The sequence below is a fragment of the Corythoichthys intestinalis genome, chromosome 14 (assembly GCF_030265065.1).
Source record: "Corythoichthys intestinalis isolate RoL2023-P3 chromosome 14, ASM3026506v1, whole genome shotgun sequence".
In the NCBI taxonomy this organism is placed as follows: Eukaryota; Metazoa; Chordata; class Actinopteri; order Syngnathiformes; family Syngnathidae; genus Corythoichthys; species Corythoichthys intestinalis.
This window is the reverse complement of record NC_080408.1, coordinates 32791255-32810859: the sequence shown is the minus strand read 5'-3', so window position 1 is coordinate 32810859 and position 19605 is coordinate 32791255. Positions and strand designations below refer to the sequence as shown.

At 41.1% G+C, this 19605-nt stretch overlaps 1 protein-coding gene across 5 annotated transcripts in view; it reads left to right on the top strand.

The window, feature by feature from the left end:
* The window catches only part of LOC130929664 (cAMP-specific 3',5'-cyclic phosphodiesterase 4B-like), a 76799-nt gene extending 57672 nt beyond the window's left edge, over nt 1-19127 (top strand). For 2 of the 5 annotated variants that reach the window (XM_057857017.1, XM_057857016.1), the window contains exons 3-11: nt 4706-4799; nt 7527-7729; nt 7946-8044; nt 8175-8339; nt 11277-11376; nt 11559-11713; nt 11793-11915; nt 11990-12172; nt 14166-19122. In XM_057857017.1, the coding sequence (XP_057713000.1) occupies nt 4706-4799; nt 7527-7729; nt 7946-8044; nt 8175-8339; nt 11277-11376; nt 11559-11713; nt 11793-11915; nt 11990-12172; nt 14166-14492 (1449 nt within the window). In that variant the 3' untranslated portion in view covers nt 14493-19122. Of the gene's footprint in view, nt 1-3367; nt 3869-4705; nt 4800-7526; nt 7730-7945; nt 8045-8174; nt 8340-11276; nt 11377-11558; nt 11714-11792; nt 11916-11989; nt 12173-14165 lie in introns of those variants that run through there. The other 3 variants (XM_057857018.1, XM_057857014.1, XM_057857015.1) reach the window with 3 other exon arrangements.
* The last annotated feature ends 478 nt before the right edge of the window (nt 19128-19605 follow it).

The following is a 19605-nucleotide window of genomic DNA, read 5'->3' as shown; positions in this document are numbered from 1 at the left end:
TGCATTATTAAGCAATTTGTTTACTCAGATATCTGTTGAGTTTTAAGCTGTGCAGTCCTAATCATTCATTACATGTAGTGCAGTTCATGTGGTTCCTATTTGCAATTGCAATATGGTCTAAAACTTTGACCTAATGTCATGTCAATTTGACCCATTTAAACCATTCATAAGTTTAATAAATGTCATCGCCACTACTGCAAAGAAATGTTTCTCTGGATTAAAATTAGCCTCACTCTCCATTTGGAAATTGGGAGGCGATGTTTTCATCTTATGGTAATTTTTTGATTGAGATTTGGTGGTCCTAATCCCCTTTAAATTAAAAGTGCTCTGTGTTTATTTGATTTCTGGTGAACCGAACTGAACCCACACGAGTAATTATTACTCAGCTCCCACATAGACAGTGTGGCGTCGATACATTATAAACACTGAGGGTGATGTTGACCATTTCCGTTTAAACCACACGATGGTTCGTTGCTGATGACTGACTGTGACCGTGACAGCAGTTTCCTGTTTCTGTATTTCCTGTACTCCCTGTGGCATTCAGCAGTTGATAAATGACAATGGATAGTGTTCTGACTAGGTGGTTAACTTGAGTTTTTACGGGCAACCACGTCACTGAGACTGTAAAGACAAAGAAAATGGGACCATGTCAACACGCTGCAGAATTTCTTAATTTGCAGACTAGGGACATTGTTCATGATTCAATGACTTCCCAAATGAGATGATGTAAATGGAACCCACAATCAGATTGAGGGTGTCTCCACTTCAACTGTTCAAGGGCGCAGGTGTATCCGGGGGTTTAAGACCACACACCCTGTTGACCACTTGGCTAGTCCTTATGACCTAAGCATTGGGAGCAGCCTCCCTGTCCTTCTCTATGATTAGCCTCGCCACACTTCCACTCTGATGCCGGTGACGGCCTTGGACAAACACTGCCATCTGACTCCTGTTAGAGGAGTTTAGTGCTCTGCGGGCTAACATGCGAGCAAGCCCCTGGGCTGCGTGCACGCGAGTAGGAAACTTTATTTCACATGTGGTCACTTGGTCTTTGAAGCTCTGCCATCTTCAGAGGGGAAGAAAAATGACAAAATGATTGAAACAGATGTAGTGGAGGGTCTGGAACTGTGACTGGGGAAATCGGCATTAAATTATAGTGTTAGAATTCCATGTGACCAAAAGTGTGGCTAGGTCATCAGGCATGCAGCAGTAATGATCACAGTGTTTCTAATTAGGGCCCAAGCACTGTCAAATAAACTTTTTTTGACAAAATGTTAGCACACAAACCTTGATCATTTCTTTCCATATTCATTCTTCAGATTGCTCGGCATTTACCAAGAAGGCCGTCCACAGTCATTAATCTGTGTCGACACTGTAAACAGATGTAAATGAGCCATAGCTCATTGGCTCACTCTGGGCTGTGTAAAATTGTGAAGTTGCTGTTTTGCAATATGCGTCTTCCTGTACATTGTTTCACCCAAGGCCATTTTGTGCTGAAGGACACAAAAGAGAATGAATGCTGAAAACATGCGATGTGTTCGTAGTTTTCCTTGAAAACAACGTCAGCAGTGAGTGATCAACTTTTTGTCTGAAGAGTTTCAAGAATGTACTTGGCTACTTGAAACCTGGGGCCATGTATGTGAGGCTCGTATCTCCAAATTCTCTTTGTCAATGACTCTGTCATCTAAGAAGTAACAGGGGAAGTAGGTGGAGGCATACTATGCCCCATGGTGGTAGGCGGAGCCGTCAATCTTGTGAAACTGTAGGCCAGTCAGTCAAGTGTACTTTATCATTATATTGTTTGACTCGGTGAAAGAGAACGTAGGGAGACTCACTATACGGAGATATGCTTCGAATACATTGAACATTTACAGTCTCATCGGGAATTTTTTCTCGTGACAATGGGACTATGTTTTTATGAAAAAGAGAGGACAAACATTGGAATGCTAACTAGGTGGAATAAGGTAAGTTCTGGTGTTTAAAGATTGTGCTTTTGTTTTTTTACCTACAATTGGAATTAAATATTTAAAACTAATTTAAAATGTTGTGTGTTTTGTATAGACATTAACAGTTGAGGTGCAGTCCAAAATTGTTTGCCTGAGTTTATTCCATTTAATCAGTTTCAACTAAATAAATAAATAACCATATTTTTCATTGTTTCCAATAACACGTGTATTACTTTTGTTTTGCTAAAAAGTCAGTTGATGTCTCAAATCAGCAACATGTATCAAATAATCTATCATATATTTTGTAGGCAAACCATATTAACCGTATATTTGGTGCATAACATCTGCATTATTTCCTAGAGGTAACCTACATCCAAACTGTATCCCTTTGTTAAAGAATCACTCAATCATGTTAAATGGAACAAATGCACCGAACTCATGATCCATGTTTGATTTTCATGGATTGCCTCAGGCAGTCTCGTGAGGGCAACCAAGGCTTTGAAAGTTTTTGTCACACTTCACAGGCGGGTAGATGTTGGCTTTGTGCTTCAGAGCAATTAGATAAATAAGGATTGGGGGGAACCTAAATAGAATTTTTCTTTTTGTACATGGAAATAATTCAAATGTGACAATTTCCATTGCATAACAGTGTTGCAATGTTGAGACTTTTTTTAATTTAATTCTCTTATCAGCTGTATTACTATGTGCCTGTGCCTGCACGTGCATCTTAATGTGCAGTGCAGTTTGTTTGGAGTGGTCCACCATGAGAACAGCACAGGGGGGCACGTGACTCTGTTGCCATGGCTCTACGGTTGTGGAGCAATTGGTGGTACCCTGGTGGGCTGTAGTGGGAAAACTCATGTGTCTCTCCTCATCTCTGACTGCATCTTTCCTGTAGAATATGAGCCAGCAAAATGGTGCATACACAACGCAACACATTGACTAATGCTCGATTGTAAAGCTGGACTTGTCTTTAAACATTTAATAATGATAGACCTAACTAAGCACGGCAGCTCCTCAAAGACCCGCACTGTGGTAAATAATACCCAGCATTTCCTTACTGGTGTGATGAATGCTCGGTGCTTTGAAGCCTCACGTTGCGCAGTATGTGTTGGATCTCTGTTCTGCATTACTGAGCAGAGTATAGCGATTGGAGGAGTGAAAAAGCAGCAGAGATGGTGGGGGAAGAGTCAGCTTTAACAGTATTATGGTGTAGCTTAAAGGGAGATCAATATTTTGGGAGGGATTCCCCTGTCTTGTGTTTTCTGCAAAAAACAGGCATGACTGATTATTTTGCACTGGGGTTGGGGTGTGGGGGTGATAAAGAAGACTGTGAGAGTCACCCGTCTTTTCACCTTAGGGGTCTCTACAGTCAGAGCGCACCATAGCCCCCCCCCCCTTGCTAAAGCTCTCCCTTATCGCTGTCTCTCCTCTCTCAGTCCTGGAGCTTCCTCTTCTCCTCGCTTAATCTGGGAACAGGAAGGCTGGATTTCCCCCTCCTATGTCACCGGATTCGGTCTAGATGGCGGCTGGGGGCTAGAGGGGTTTAAAAAGGAGGTCAGATGTAGCAAGGACAAGAAGACAAAGGGATATATATTGATCCCACCGTGGGGGATTCCATCACATGGCGTCGCTGTGATTCTGGAAAGTACCGGACGGGCATCTGAGGGAAGATGCGGATCTCTACCGCAGCCCCTCCTCAGGGAGCAGGGCTGGGGGATTTTTGCCAGCCGTCGACAGTATTGGAAATCTGAGCCAACTGGTTGCCCCTTGAGGTGTTAGGATAGGGGTCTGAGCTTAGCCTTGGAGGTCCACTCAGAGAGGAGCATACAGGGCTTCTGCTGGGGAGCGCCAGGGGCTCAGCACAGCTCAGCATCATGCCTGAGGCCAACTACCTGTTCTCTGTGTCCTGGGGATACATCAAGGTGTGTCTTGGTCAATTTGTAGATGTGTGTCATATTTGCTCTTAATGTTGTCTGGAAATTAACATGTGCAATGAGGTAATCCCATTTTGCATGATGAAAACAGTTAGAGACAGAGCCATAGCCACATTTTTTTCATTGTAGGGTTAATGTTATGATGGTGGCTTTGACTGATGTTTGGGTAAACATGATATAGTGCATGTCAGCATTCACAGTGAGAGCAGCAACCTCGATGTGTGAATGCAAGTGCAGAGACTGATCTTTTCAAATTTGGTTACACACTTTAATAAAATTCATTCTATATCGTCAACTCTATTCACTGTTGGACCCTTCCCAGATGAAAATCTGACACGTTTTACTTATACAGGTTGGCTTTTATTGATAGTGATGAATGTCCAATCAAATCGCCGTCAGTGGCAACCAGTGAATTAGCAGTCAAGAGCATAAACAATATGCCACATAGTCCATATTATGTACAGTGGACCTTCCCATGCGTGCAATTAGGAACCCACAGATTCACCTATGCACGTTTCCCCCCCAGTGTTAAATATATATTTTAAAAAATGGCAAAATATACTATTTATTGAACCATTGCATGTTCAATGGGTGGCAATTATCCTTTTGAGGTTTGCTATTTGGAATAAGGCATGGGCCTGACGCAAATGTGATGCAGGCTATTTATTGTGTTCATACATCTATATACTAATGTATATTTAATGAGACAAAAAAGTACTAAGGTGAAAAAAACAGCAAGACATGATTCATGTTTTTTCTTGGTAACAGCAGAAAAATTCAGTCTATACGACATTCCATTTAAACTTATGTTTTGCCTCCATCCAGTTCAAAAGGATGCTGAACCGGGAGCTGAGCCACCTGTCTGAGATGAGTCGCTCTGGCAACCAAGTGTCAGAGTACATCTCCAATACCTTCCTAGGTGAGTTCCAACATATGCGGACACATACAGTACAGTCGATGTCTTGAGAAGAGCCCTGTGTACAGGTGTCACCAATAATGTGTCAAGTAGCAGAAGAACTAGCTGGTGTGCACCAATGCCTTCAAACCAGTCTAATCTAGTCTGGAGGAGGGAGATGTGGTGCCTTTGCTTTTACTGCAGTGCGATGTGGAGGGAGACTAGCGGGGAGGCGGGGTCTCAGTCGGGAAAGACTTTCCCCTAGGACTGCGGGAAAGGGAGAATGTTAACGTGCTTTGCGATGAGAGCACACTCCAACGAGAGCGAGAGCACGTGCCTGTCCCTGTTTCACAGTACCATCGGGTCTGAAAGATTACATTATTCATCATAGGGACAGCTGTGTTTCTGTCTCTCTTAACAGACAAGCAGCATATAGCCACTCACTTCGCCCCCAGGCTTTTCATTCTTCTATTCTGTTTAAACACAAGAAGACATGATGTCAAATATAAGGGCCAAGGCAACGAAGCGATGGAGAACAGTAAACGAGATAACAAAACATTCATTCATTCATCTTCCATGCCGCTTATCCTCATGAGGATCGCAGGGGTGCTGGATCTTATCTCAGAAAAACTATGGGTAAGCGGGACAACAAAACAAAGAAGAAAAAAAGGGTCTCAACGTCAATATGAATTTGTGGTTGTGCGCGCCCGCCATGTGGAGCAGTAATATTTAATTTGTATACTTTACTGCTGGCTTTTATCCTCCCTCTCTCTGCGAGCGCACATTTGAAAGTCAAACAGTCCTTTGCCACATGTGCAGAATAAACTTGCATACTGTAGTTTCAAATTAGGGCAAGGGGTAGGACTGGCCGATCGTAAAATTGAGAACTAAGACCGAAAACTTTTTAAAATATATTTCGATTATTAGCTGTGTAATGTTTAATGGACCGTATGCTTATGTATGCAATCTCTGACTAGTTTGGCAGTTTTTTAACATTTCCTTAAAAAGAAAAATCCAATTTTGGTTGTTTTGAAACTAAATTACACTCCTGGTGAGGTAAACTGTAAAACTAAACAAACACGATAAAAAAAAAGTCTCATATTTTGCAATGCAATACGACATACGGTACCTTTCATTTTTCGAGTGCCCACTAGCTAAATGCTAATTTACAATGGATGTGATTGTATTAAAACGAACTGTTTGAAAGGAAGAATAAGCAAATTTAAAAACCTGTGAAAAAAGCATAATAAATGAACGGGTACAAGCAAAATTAACAAAATCCTGCAGATTGCATTGCATGTACTAGTACTCATGGCTAAGGTTGGGGATCGTTTGAATATGAACGGTTCCGGTTCCAAATCCACGTTTTGATTCCGGTTCCAAATAATTCTCGATTCCGATTCTTTTAATAGGCAGGGTCAAAATTGCATAGTTTAAATTAATTTTTTAACTTCTCGATTATTTTTTTTAATTGTATGAACTTTCAAATATAACTTTGCTATGAATTTCTCACAGGGCTATTTTTAACTCGTATATAGATATCAGTCTTTGAACTTGAATATGATAAAGTTTCTTTCCACAGGAGTGCACTTTCGCAAAGATGTTTATTTAGCAGTAGCTCACGGAGAAAACATTCACACATATTATTTTGCCTATGTTTTAGAGTGTCTTATGCTGCAGGCTTTTTTAAATGTTATTGAGCTCCCACTAATGGGCTAATCTGGTGCAGAATATCAAACAAACAAACAAAAACATAACTTTTAAAACCCAGTCCTGATTAGCAGCTGGTATAGTATAAAATCAGAAACAGTTTTTGTTGAAGAAAATAATCATATCTGCCTCCTCAGGCAGTAAGCGTGAGCAGTCTGGACAGAATCTGTCTCCTGCAGTGGAAAACACACATTCACTGGGTGTAGATGAAGCTTGAAACCATAAAAGCTGGTGACTGGTGCTCACAGCAGAGTAGATAAATAAATGTCACGTATCACGAGTGAAACACGTGAAATGAGCCAAGTTGATACGACGGAGTATTAGGGCCACATTAATACATTTTTAAAAAGGACTACGAGATTAGTTGTACTATTCTTACGAGGAAGTCGCAAATATTACGTAGGGGTAAGGTAACTGTGAGCCGCTACGCACTTTACATACATGTACCATAGCTGGGAGCTACGACGAAGCATTAGTATAAATTCTTCTATTGATTATAATTTTATGATCTTTTAATACTGTTGATTTTAACTGAGGCGGCAACATTCTACATAAAGTACATAGCTGCTTATATAGCTACATTATCCCGACGTAATAATACAACTTGTAATAATGCACTTGTATTCCATGAAGCCCGATGTGTTAAATCATATCGGTGGTGCAGCCACCTTTGCATGATATAGCTGTGTTGCAAATGTTGCTCTGAGTGACTGGTCATTCTCTTGGTGAAGTTGAGCCAAACTTTTGGGCACCGCAGGACAGTGACTATGATTGAAATCAAGTTGCATTGCACAAACACTCACTTCATGTGGCTTCTTCTTCGTGGTGTTCGGCAGCTGTTTTATCCGGTCGGCAGTCAGGGCATCGAAACTTGGAATCGAAATAAAAGAATTTGAACGGTTCCGGTAGAACCTGAGTGTTAGTCCCGGATCCCATCAATGCTCGATGCCCAACCCTACTCATAGCACATATTGTATTCATTATGATTTCCTAGCTGTGCACTTGTAAATAATTTTTCTGCTTCTGGTGTTTGCTCCACAGACAAACAGAATGAGCTAGAGCTCCCGTGTCCTGTTCCCAAGTCAAGAGAAAGAAAACGCAGGCAAGGCCAACAGCAACAGCAGCAAGGTGGCATGATGACTCAGATTGGTGGGGTGAGAAAGGCCAGCTATACACCTTGTATCTCTGGAGGAACCAACAATCGCTTTGGGGTGAAGACGGATCAGGAAGAACTACTGTCAAAGGTAATTGATCAATTTATTACCTTGTTCAGTGCCAGACATGGAGAACTGGCAGTGAAATATCATGTTTCAGTGCCATCGACATCGATGGACATAATAACACAATTTAAAATATCCGTTAACGACGATTGACGACAATTCATTTTTACTTGGAGGGGCTGTTAGTCAATGTCAATTAAAGATATATCAGAAAAACAGTTGCTACTTGCTTTTTAACAGGACCTGGAGGACATCAATAAATGGGGACTGAATATCTTCAGGGTTGCAGAACACTCTCACAACCGGCCCCTCACATGCATCATGTATGCCATCTTCCAGGTCAGTGTCTTACCCATCATTTTTCATTCTTAGATCAGAGAGAGCTCAGGAAAAAGAGTAACACACATTCAAAATAAGTGATTTGGCTCCTGCACAATTTGCTAACTTTTCTTCTCCATTTGATACACAGGAGCGAGACTTGATGAGGACTTTCAAGATTCCAACAGATACATTTGTGGCATTCATGCTCACACTGGAGAGCCACTACCACTCTGACGTGGCCTACCACAATAGCCTGCATGCCGCAGACGTCGCCCAGTCCACTCATATTCTACTATCCACTCCAGCATTGGACGTAAGTGTCATAGTTGCACAGCTAATTATGCATTTATGTAATTATCCTTAGCCATTACTCTTGCATCCATTTTAATAGTACTACATATTTAGGATTTGTTGACTTTGAAATTAGGCTGGAACTGTGACGACTTTGGCCTCATCCTTTTTTAATGCTTTAATGAGCTGTCTGCCATTGACGTCAACCGTATTCAAGTTGCATACCAGACGGTAACCACACAGAGGGATAGGCCTCAAACGAATGAGAATCCTGCTTAGCCAGTTAACGACTTTCTTCATTATAATGAACGGCCATTTACATGGTGACTCAAGATGCCACGATAGTGTTGCGGAATGGCCTGGCTTTTACACGGTGACGGGAAAAACGGAAGGCGAAGACGCAAACTTTTCCGGCCTCCAAAGCGAAACAATTCTATTGCGGGGATTGCTCCGCAACTATATGAATGGAACACTCTCGCTTCGATGAGTCAGCACTCGCATACGTCACTTTCGGCATAAGCAGTCGCTGCTACTAAACATTCAAAACAGCAAACATGGCGGAACGTCGGCTTATTTGACTGTTTTAATAATTTTATATATCGTTTTTGTTCGCATTTTTTTGCCTTTTGAAGAAAAAAAAAAACGCTTAGACGCCATTGCTATCTTCTGAGCTGAGGAGGTTGTTGTCAAGGAAGTGCATCATTAGCTGTCGGCTTGTAAAACTGCACCGATCCCAAGAGCCTGGCATGAATACTACATCCTTTTCATGCGGAATTGCAACATCGTTCGAATGGAGACTGAACCAACCATGTACAGTGGGGAAATAAATATTTAGTCAACCACCAATTGTGCAAGTTCTCCTACTTGAAAAGATTAGAGAGGCCTGTAATTGTCAACGTGGATAAACCTCAACCATAAGAGACAGAATGTGGAAGAAAAAAAAAAAACTAAATCACATTGTTTGATTTTTAAAGAATTTATTTCCAAATTAGAGTGGAAAATAAGTATTTGGTCACCTATAAACAAGCAAGATTTCTGGCTGTCAAAGAGGTGTAACTTCTTCTAACGAGGTCTAACGAGGATCCACTTGTTACCTGTATTAAATGCACCTGTTTTAACTCATTATCAGTATAAAAGACACCTGCCCACAACCTCAGTCAGTCACACTCCACACTGCGCTATGGCCAAGACCAAAGAGCTGTCGAAGGACACCAGAGACAAAATTGTAGACCTGCGCCAGGCTGGGAAGACTGAATCTGCAATAGGTAAAACGCTTGGTGTAAAGAAATCAGCTGTGGGAGCAATTATTAGAAAATGGAAGACATACAAGACCACTGATAATCTTCGTCTATGTGGAGCTCCATGCAAGATCTCACCTCGTGGCGTCAAAATGATAACAAAAACGGTGAGCAAAAATCCCAGAACCACACGGGGGGACCTAGTGAATGACCTACAGAGAGCTGGGACCACAGTAACAAAGGCTACTATCGGTAACACAATGCACCGCCAGGGACTCAAATCCTGCACTGCCAGACATGTCCCCCTGCTGAAGAAAGTATACGCCCAGGCCCGTCTGCGGTTCGCTACAGAGCATTTGGATGATCCAGAAGAGGACTGGGAGAATGTGTTATGGTCAGATGAAACCAAAATAGAACTTTTTGGTAGAAACACAGGTGTTTGTAGGAGAAAGAATACTGAATTGCATCCGAAGAACACCATACCCACTGTGAAGCATAGGTGTGGAAACATCATGCTTTGGGGCTGTTTTTCTGCAAAGGGACCAGGACGACTGATCTGTGTAAAGGAAAGAATGAATGGGGCCATGTATCGAGAGATTTTTAGTGAAAATCTCTTTCCATCAACAAGATGAGATGTGGCTGGGTCTTTCAGCATGACAATGATCCCAAACACACAGCCAGGGCAACAAAGGAGTGGCTCCATAAGAAGTATTTCAAGGTCCTGGAGTGGCCTAGCCAGTCTCCAGATCTCAACCCCATAGAAAATCTGTGGTGGGAGTTGAAAGTCTGTGTTGCCCAACGACAGCCCTAAAACATCACTGCTCTAGAGGAGATCTGCATGGAGGAATGGGCCAAAATACCAGCAACAGTGTGTGAAAACCTTTTGAAGAAAATAACAGAAAACGTTTGGCCTCCATTATTGCCAACAAAGGGTACATAACAAAGTATTGAGATGAACTTTTGGTATTGAATACTTTTAAATATACTTTTTTTCCACCATGATTTGCAAATAAATTCTTTAAAAATCAAACAATGTGATTTTCAGTTTTTTTCCCCCACATTCTGTCTCTCTTGGTTGAGGTTTACCCATGTGTACAATTACAGGCCTCTCTAATATTTCAAGTGGGAGAACTTGCACAATTAGTGGTTGACAAATACTTATTTGCCCTACTGTAAATGCAAACATGAAATGTGTCGTATTCTCGGAGCATCACCATGTAAACGGCCCCTAAATTTACAAAATTTTAGGATTTTATCTATGAAATTGGTGAATCACAGGTGTCCTATGTGTGTACGAGTCCGAAAACCGGAATAAATTGTAACCAAAACACAAGTGGGTATATCAACTTATGCCTACTTCAACCTCTTTTTCTATGGGCTCACCACATTGCCGTTAATGAGTGTTGTCAATATAAATCTTTTTTTTTCACTAATCGACACAACACACTGTGGATACACTCCGTGAATACTATCCACACAGGTATACCTGGGCTGGCAGTGAATGAGTCTAAACCACTGATTGACTGAATGAGTTATCATTCAATGCTAAGCCTTTCAGTTGAATAGAATTGGACACCTATTGCCATCACTTAATGAGATCATTTCTAGATTCAGACGGGAAAATATTTTGAAGTCAGCAGTTGAAATATACTTAGGTGCATGTTATACTGGAGAATTGATGGAAAATAAGCTTTGTTTGTTTGATTGCCCTATCAAAACAGGCCGTCTTCACTGATCTGGAAATCCTGGCAGCCATTTTTGCAGCGGCAATTCATGACGTGGATCACCCGGGAGTGTCCAATCAGTTCCTAATCAACACAAGTAAGCATTGTTTTTGCACATCTCTGCCACTGCAAGTGTTTAGTATGCGGGTATATTTGCATGGTTTATAGGGCTCTGTCTCCAAAGGCAGTAGCGTGGGTGTTTAGGGAGCCGGAGCACAGTTGCTATAGTTACCTGAGCTTTATTTAATTTCTCTTGTCATTTCTACCTCACTCCCGCAGACTCAGAACTGGCTCTGATGTACAACGACGAGTCGGTACTGGAGAACCACCACCTGGCTGTGGGCTTCAAACTGCTCCAGCAAGACAACTGCGACATATTTCAAAACCTCGGCAAGAAACAGAGGCAGACACTGAGAAGAATGGTCATCGACATGGTGAGGAAAAAAGCCAGCTGCGTTTTTCTTCAACCCAAAATGACGGCTCACGCCTGAACACCTTTTTTTTCCTCTTCAGGTTTTGGCAACTGACATGTCGAAACACATGAGCCTACTGGCGGACCTCAAGACAATGGTGGAGACCAAGAAGGTGACCAGCTCGGGAGTCCTTTTGTTGGACAACTACACAGACAGAATGCAGGTAGCTAGCTCGTACAAACTTTTTCAAAGGGTAACACAAAGATCCAAACCGTTAACCTTCGGCCGTTCCTGCAGGTTCTTCGTAATATGGTCCACTGTGCGGATCTGAGCAATCCCACCAAGCCTCTTGATCTGTACCGGCAGTGGACCGACAGGATAATGGACGAGTTTTTTCACCAGGGAGATAGGGAGAGAGAACGGGGTATGGAGATCAGCCCCATGTGTGATAAACACACAGCGTCGGTGGAGCGGACACAGGTGGAGCTTACGCACTAAAGCACACGAGATCAGCGGTGGTGGCAAAAGTACTCGATATTTAACTCATTGGCTGCCATTGACAGTGATAGACGAACCAGAGTAGCTCTAAAATGACCACGCAACAATTCCTTACAACACTGAAACTAAAGCAACAGATCAACAACCTTCTGTTGTATCTGCTTTCATATTATTTCTTGAATCATTGGCTGCCATTGACGGCGAACTGTTAGCCCTCCCATTTGGATTGGATTGGACGCCTATCGCAGTCAATAGCACTGAAACACGATCATTCAAAACCAGCCATTCCAGTTCAAATAAGCTCCATGACGATCATTGTCAATGGCAGCCAGTGAGTTACGTAAGTGCCTAGTGATGAAAAGAAATAATTAAATCAGTAAACAAGTAACTTCTTCCATAGACTTCATAATGATATTGACGGGGCGCGGGGCCGATTAATAGGGGGCCTGCATTGTTTGCGTGGCCGTCAAAGCTGACCGAGTGGAATTACAGTCAAAGAGCTTTTTTCGTTGAAAATTCTTGGGAATAAATGCTTAAATCCCTGAATTCTTTATAGATTTGGACGTAAAACAGTCTCAATTCTTGGTTAAAAGCAACAACAACAACAAAAAACGTGCAGTTAGCATTTGTTTTACGTAAATTTGTCGAAGTATGATGCTAGCCTGTCGGTCAATGTGGCGGCCGCCATATGTAAACAGAGCTTTTCCGGTGAAAGTTGTTGTGAATAAATGCTTAAATCCCTGAATTCTTTATAGCTATTGACCTAAAACAGTCTCGAATCTTGGTTAAAAGCAAAAAAAAAAAAAAAAAAAGTGCAGTTAGCATTTATTTTACATAAATATGTCGAAGTACGATGCTAGTCCGTCAGTCAATGTGGCGGCCGCCATATGTAAACAGAGCTTTTAACGATGAAAATTCTTGTGAATAAATGTATAAATCCCTGAATTCTTTATAGATATGGACGTAAAACAGTCTTGCTTTTTGGTTAAAAGCAAAAAAAATGTGCAGTTAGCATTTATTTTACGCAAATATGTCGAAGTACGATGCTTGTCTGTCAGTCAATGTGGCGGCCGCCATATGTAAACAGAGCTTTTGACGATGAAAATTCTTCTGAATAAATGTTGAAATCCCTGAATTCTTTATAGATATGGACATAAAACGGTCCCGATTCTTGGTTAAAAGCCAAAAAAAACGTGCAGTTAGCGTTTATTTTATGTAAATCTGTCAAAGTACGATGCTAGTCTGTCAGTCAATGTGGCAGGTAGCATTTATTTTACGTAAATATTGCGAAGTATAATGCCAATGCTGTGGCGTCTAATTTCTCCCATTGATTTTTCAAAATGCATGCATGATACGAAAAAATAATTACCTTGAATCCTCAAACAAATCACTCCCTAGACAATCCTTCCTATTTGTATGCGGTACAGCTTTCATACTTTTTCAACATAAATCCAGCGTTGGATCACTGCATGTGTCGCTGCAACCAACAGTGAATAATTGAAGCGAATTGTGGGATGGCCCCCTACTTGAAGGCGTGGCGCACTGAAGGTCGACTCTGACCCATCAATATCACTATGAAGTCTATCCTTCTTCACTTCAGACAAAGTAAAACATGATAAAACGCGGAAATATAAGCTCCTTTTTAAAGTATAATACACTTTCAAAAAATAATTTATTTCCTTCCAAATAATTGCACATTCAATTTTTTATTTATCTTTTTTTAATCATTCACCGTCAGTCCAACTCACAGAGTATGTGCTAGGGCAGTTAATAAAAGAAATTAATAACACTTAATGTCAATAGATCTAAAGATCGCCCTTCCCATTTCAAATTCATTGGACGTCCGGTTATTGTCATCGAATGTACCTAAATATAGTAAACGTATTATGTACTTTGACACTTACCACCACTGATGATCAGTATGTGCCCATTGCCATGAGTCATGTTTACTGACGCCTTCCTTTCATCCTTTTAGGTGGGCTTCATTGACTACATCGTGCATCCTCTATGGGAGACGTGGGCCGACCTGGTCCACCCGGATGCCCAGGACATCCTGGATATGCTGGAGGACAATAGGAACTGGTACCAGAGCATGATCCCCCAAAGTCCTTCCCCTCCCTTCTACTCCAATGAAGGGGATGTGGCACCGCACGGGGAGCTGGAGGGCGGTCCAGCCGCCACCAAGTTTCATTTTGAGCTGACCCTGGACGAGCAGGAAAGGGACAATATGGCAATGGAGACGTCAGCGTGCGACGGCGAGGCGCCCCGAGGTCACCACTCCCCGACGCATGATGAGACATAGCGAGGCTAACAGTCAATTGTAAGAGCGTAGCGCCTCTTTGGTATTCATTTGGTTGCAGTTGAGAAATCCTGCAATGCGTGGCTCTTTAGAGCTTTCTGGCTGAGAGGGCCTTACTGAATGCTGGGCCCATCTGCTGATGAGCCTCGGAAACCCTGCGGCAGTTTGTTTTTCAATCCTCCAGGATGGAAGGTGGCGGACTTCTGTTGAAGCGCAGAAGCAAAGGACGGGAAGCGGACAATATTCATTTTTTTCGTACACTGACAAGTGAAAAATTCCCAATTTGCACTTCAGGACATGACTTCAATGTATTTACCAACACAAACTATGTGTTGTGTTTGGATTCAATGTTCAACCAAGACTACTAGTCAGCAATGTTCCCTCTAATTTTTCATGTGTCTGAGCAAACACACAATCTCCCTGAGCACACTGCGGCCCACGGTGAGCAACATCAGATGTGTACCGTATTTTTTGGACTATAAGTCGCACCAGCCAAAAAATGCGCAATGAAAAGTTAAAAACATATATGTCGCACCGGCGTATAAATAGCATTTTGGGGGGGAATTTATTTGGTATAACCCACCACCAAAAACAGACATGTCATTTTGAAAGGCAAATTTAGAATAAAAATACAATAGAGAACAACAGGCTGAATAAGTGTACGGTATGATAACATTACATGACTCATAAACAACGAACTGAGAACATGCCTGGTATGTCAATGTAACATAGCTATTTAGAGTTATTCAGATAACTATAGCATAAAGAACATGCTAACTAGCAACAATGATATAATAACGTGTGAATAAGTTCACATATAAGTCGCTCCAGAAAATAAGACGCACCCTCTGCCAAACTAAGAAAAAAACTGCGATTTTCGTCCGAAAAATACGGTACATAGCGGCCACACACCAGTATCATGCCTTTTCACGCCTATTAGCATTTCTACTGCCCGTAAATTATACAGTAGTAAGAGCATTTAATGATTAATATCCATGATTAAAATATCTTAATAAATGTCACTGGAATACACACCAATCTGACTTAAATTGTACCTTATTTTTCACGTCTTAATATATAGGACTTGCATTTGGTGTACTGATATGTCAGTGCTCTCATCTACTATCAGTGTATGCCAGGGTGCATTTTTAACACTGCACATAGTCTCGTTCTCCACTATATCATTGATTGAGTTTACAAATTCAAAGGCATAGTTTTTACTTCGCCAGCTTTCTGGTATACTCACATACTTTGACATGTGATTGTGGATTTGTTGAACTGACACCAATGACGCATTCATTTCGATGGTGAGTAAAATATTGTCAATGAGAACTTCAACGTGCTCTGGGTCAGATTTTGCTTTGTGGGACAGCTTGTTTCTCTTCTGTCGGTCTTTTGCTTTCTCCCACAATAATGTACCAATCCCCTATCGCATCTTGAGTCTTTGTAATTTTCAACAGCTTTCAAATGACTTTTCTGCTGAATATGACGCTTGAGGTAGTCCAACTTCCATTCAGTCCACATTTTTCCCTCTGAAAACTCACTTGGTACTTTGGCTTCAGTTTCACCGCTTGTTCGTCTATTTGCACATGCTCCGACAGCCATTCCTTCTTATATGGACCGCATTTCATTTTTACTTTGGCTTGGTGAGTGGATGTGTCGCTGCCCGTTCGTTTCGCCATGATAAGGGGTTGGCCTTTACGTCTCTCAGCTCCGCCGCACTCACGCACTGTTGTCAGCTTGCTAACCTACACCGCGCGTGTAGGCTGGGCAATACACAAGCAATGTCAATGCTATGATTGGCTGCGTAGCGGAAGTGAATCTTATCGTATCATTTGCTGGACACCTGTCACTCACCGAGTTACAACATACGTTTCTGTTGATTTTTTTTTGTGTGCGCAGCATTGAATTTCTTGTGCGCAGAGTAGGTGCCAGCAGTGCGCGATTGCGCACGCGCGCAGCTTAGAGGGAACATTGCTAGTCAGATAGTTAATTGTAACCAAGCTGTTTTTTCCTCTCTTAAAAATGAATGTGTGCCTTTGTTTGTTTGTTTTTTTACAATGTTGTGTAATTTTATTATTTTTTTAATTTATTGAACACATTCATGTAGCAGTCAAATGTGTACCATTTTCTACAGAAGTGAAATGTTTGTCTCACGCGGTCTTCCTGATATTCCGGCAATAGTGTGAGCTCGTTCTCATTGAAGCATTCAGTGGTTGCATCAAAATCACTTTGACTTCCCCGCACACTTTGCACTTCGTGGCCCAAAGTATCCGTAATTCACAATCACAAGGACAACGATCAACATGTAAAACCAAAATAATGGATGTTGATTTTGCATAAGCAATTACTTAACTCAGTTTTTCAACTCCAAAGATTTTGTCATTTTGACGACTCCCTTAGCTTTGCTTCAAGCTGAGCTCTGACGTCAGTTTTAAAATGCCATTTCCCTTTCCGTTAAGTCAAACACTCACCTGTTATGGTTAGCACCCTTCCAGTCCATTAAATTCACTTCAAACCATGACTCATTCTGAACATGAAACGAGTAAAGGCACCTGTGTGCACATTTTACGACAAATTAGTGATTTCATAATTGTATCTTCACGTTTTTACTGCGGCACATTGTCGACAGTTCTGCAGCTGTTTGTTGGTCTGTCAACACTACCTTAAAGGTACCACGTTGTCAAGTGCAAGCTTTAGTAAAAGAGCAGTTGGCCATTATGTCATGGCATGAGTCGCTTTCTCCAGTATGTGCGCGCGCGTGTGGAAAACGATCACAGAATTGCACAGAAACATGTTGCACCCAGCCGTGTAGTGCTGACCCTTCCGCTGTTTGTAACAGTGTATTTATTATGTTGTACAGTATACTATTGATATTGGTTCAGAATTGTCACTGTATATGTGTTATTTATATGCACTACCACATGTCAAATCAGTTAAGACTGATCTTGTCTGGTGGCTCCGTTTAATTGTGCTCCGCTATTTTGTTATACAGTGAGACTATAACATGATCTTATGCAGTTCCAATTTGAACTATTTGAAAAGTACTGTACTTTTTGGGGTTTTAAGTAAGAGTGGTTTGGATCCACCTCTTTTGGGGGGCAGAATATGTTTCGCTTTAATGGAAGCTATTGATTTCAGGATAATGTGTACAGTGACAGGTCATTGTACAGTTTGCAATATTCATGGAAACCTATTAAATTTATATTTTCAATGTTTACTTCACAGTGCTTATAGTAAAACGGTATATGTTGTGCTCAACAAATGTTTTCTATGAGATTATTAAAATGGGCATGTATTAACATATAACTTGCTCTGATGTCTTTCTGGGTGGACTGGGGACAAGTTGTCAGGGATCGTGGACGAGCAGGCAGGCGGGGACCAAAAGCAGGAAAAACGGGGAGGCAAGGCAGGTTGGTGTTGGTAACTCAAAAAATGTTTTTAATAGGGCTGGACAAATTATCGCGTTAACGGGCTCTAATTAATTTTTTAAATTAGTCACGTTAAAATATTTGACGCATTTAACGCACATGCCCCGCTCAAACAGATTAAAATGACAGCACAGTGTCATGTCCATTTGTTACTTGTGTTTTTTGGTGTTTTGTCACCCTCTGCTGGCGCTTGGGTGCGACTGATTTTATGGGTTTCAGCACCATGAGCACTGTGTAATTATTGACATCAATAATGGCGAGCTACTAGTTTATTTTTTGTTTGGAAATTTTACAAATTTTATTAAAACAAAAACATTAAGAGGGGTTATAATATAAAATTTCTATAATTTGTACTTACATTTATCTTTTAAGAACTACAAGTCTTTCTAGCCATGGATCGCTTTAACAGAATTTTAATAATGTTAATGCCATCTTGTTGATTTATTGTTACAATAAACAAATACAGTACTTATATACAGTATGTTGAATGTATATATCCATCTTGTGTCTTATCTTTCCATTCCAACAATAATTTACAGAAAAATATGGTATATTTTATAGATGGTTTGAATTGCGATTAATTACAATTAATTAATTTTTAAGCTGTGATTAACTCGATTAAAAATTTTAAATTTTGACAGCCCTAGTTTTTAAAGTACAATCAACAGCTTGGGATATATACCAAACGACTGGGAAACAAACCCAATTTATGTAAGGACAGTGAGTCAGGAACACAGGTAACATTGGACACTGACATAGACGATAACGCAACAAAAACTGACTACACATGAGGATCTTAAATACAGACATGGGATAACAAGAAAATGAGGCACAGGTGGGTGACACAAGAGGCAGCAGACTGGTCGACACACAAGAGGGCACAGCAAATGTAATCATAGGTGGAGTTTGACTTTTTGGGCAGAGGGGGCACAATATGTTGATGACCCCGAAACGCAGTGTCAGCAATAAAATTAACAAGAATATTTATAGTAATAAGTTGAAAATGAGCGTTTTTTTTCCCCCATCATTCCTGAGGGGAGTTCTAAATCAGGCTGCGTAGCACAGCTATACTTTTCGCCAGGATCGTCATCCATTGAATATGATACGCCCCGCCCATGTCGTCCCAATGTAGTAACCCTGGTCAAAAATTGTATCCCCTGGGCGGAGCCACTGCGCTGCACCGATTTGCTTGATTTCAATGTTTTGGTGATGTATGTAGTTATCTACGAGGTTTTAAAACATGGCCTTTCCATCAAAAAAAAAAAAAAACTTTTTTTTTCTGTCGTATAACGTAATATACGTACTGAACGTAAAAAAAGGCATTGTTTTACTGTTTTACTCGTGGGATGACATAACTGTTATTACTTCAAGTCCTGTATGGCGTTTTTCCAGTTTAATAAACGTCGATGTCCAAAATATAAAATTGGTTATTTTCTAGCTTCAATTAATTGTTTAAGTCGACATAACTCATAACTAATGTGTGTGTGTGCGCTCCCGCGGCCAGGGGATACAATTTTTGACGGTGATAACTACATTGGCAATACACCGTCTTTAGTTTGGCAAATTGAAACTGTGCTCACCATTTTGGCTTTGCTGTCTGGCGTTTCATGGTCCACTTTTTCAATCCTTGGGTCTTGCTCAGTAGTTGTTGTCGCTTTTGAAAGCCTAGGTTTGAAAAAATTACG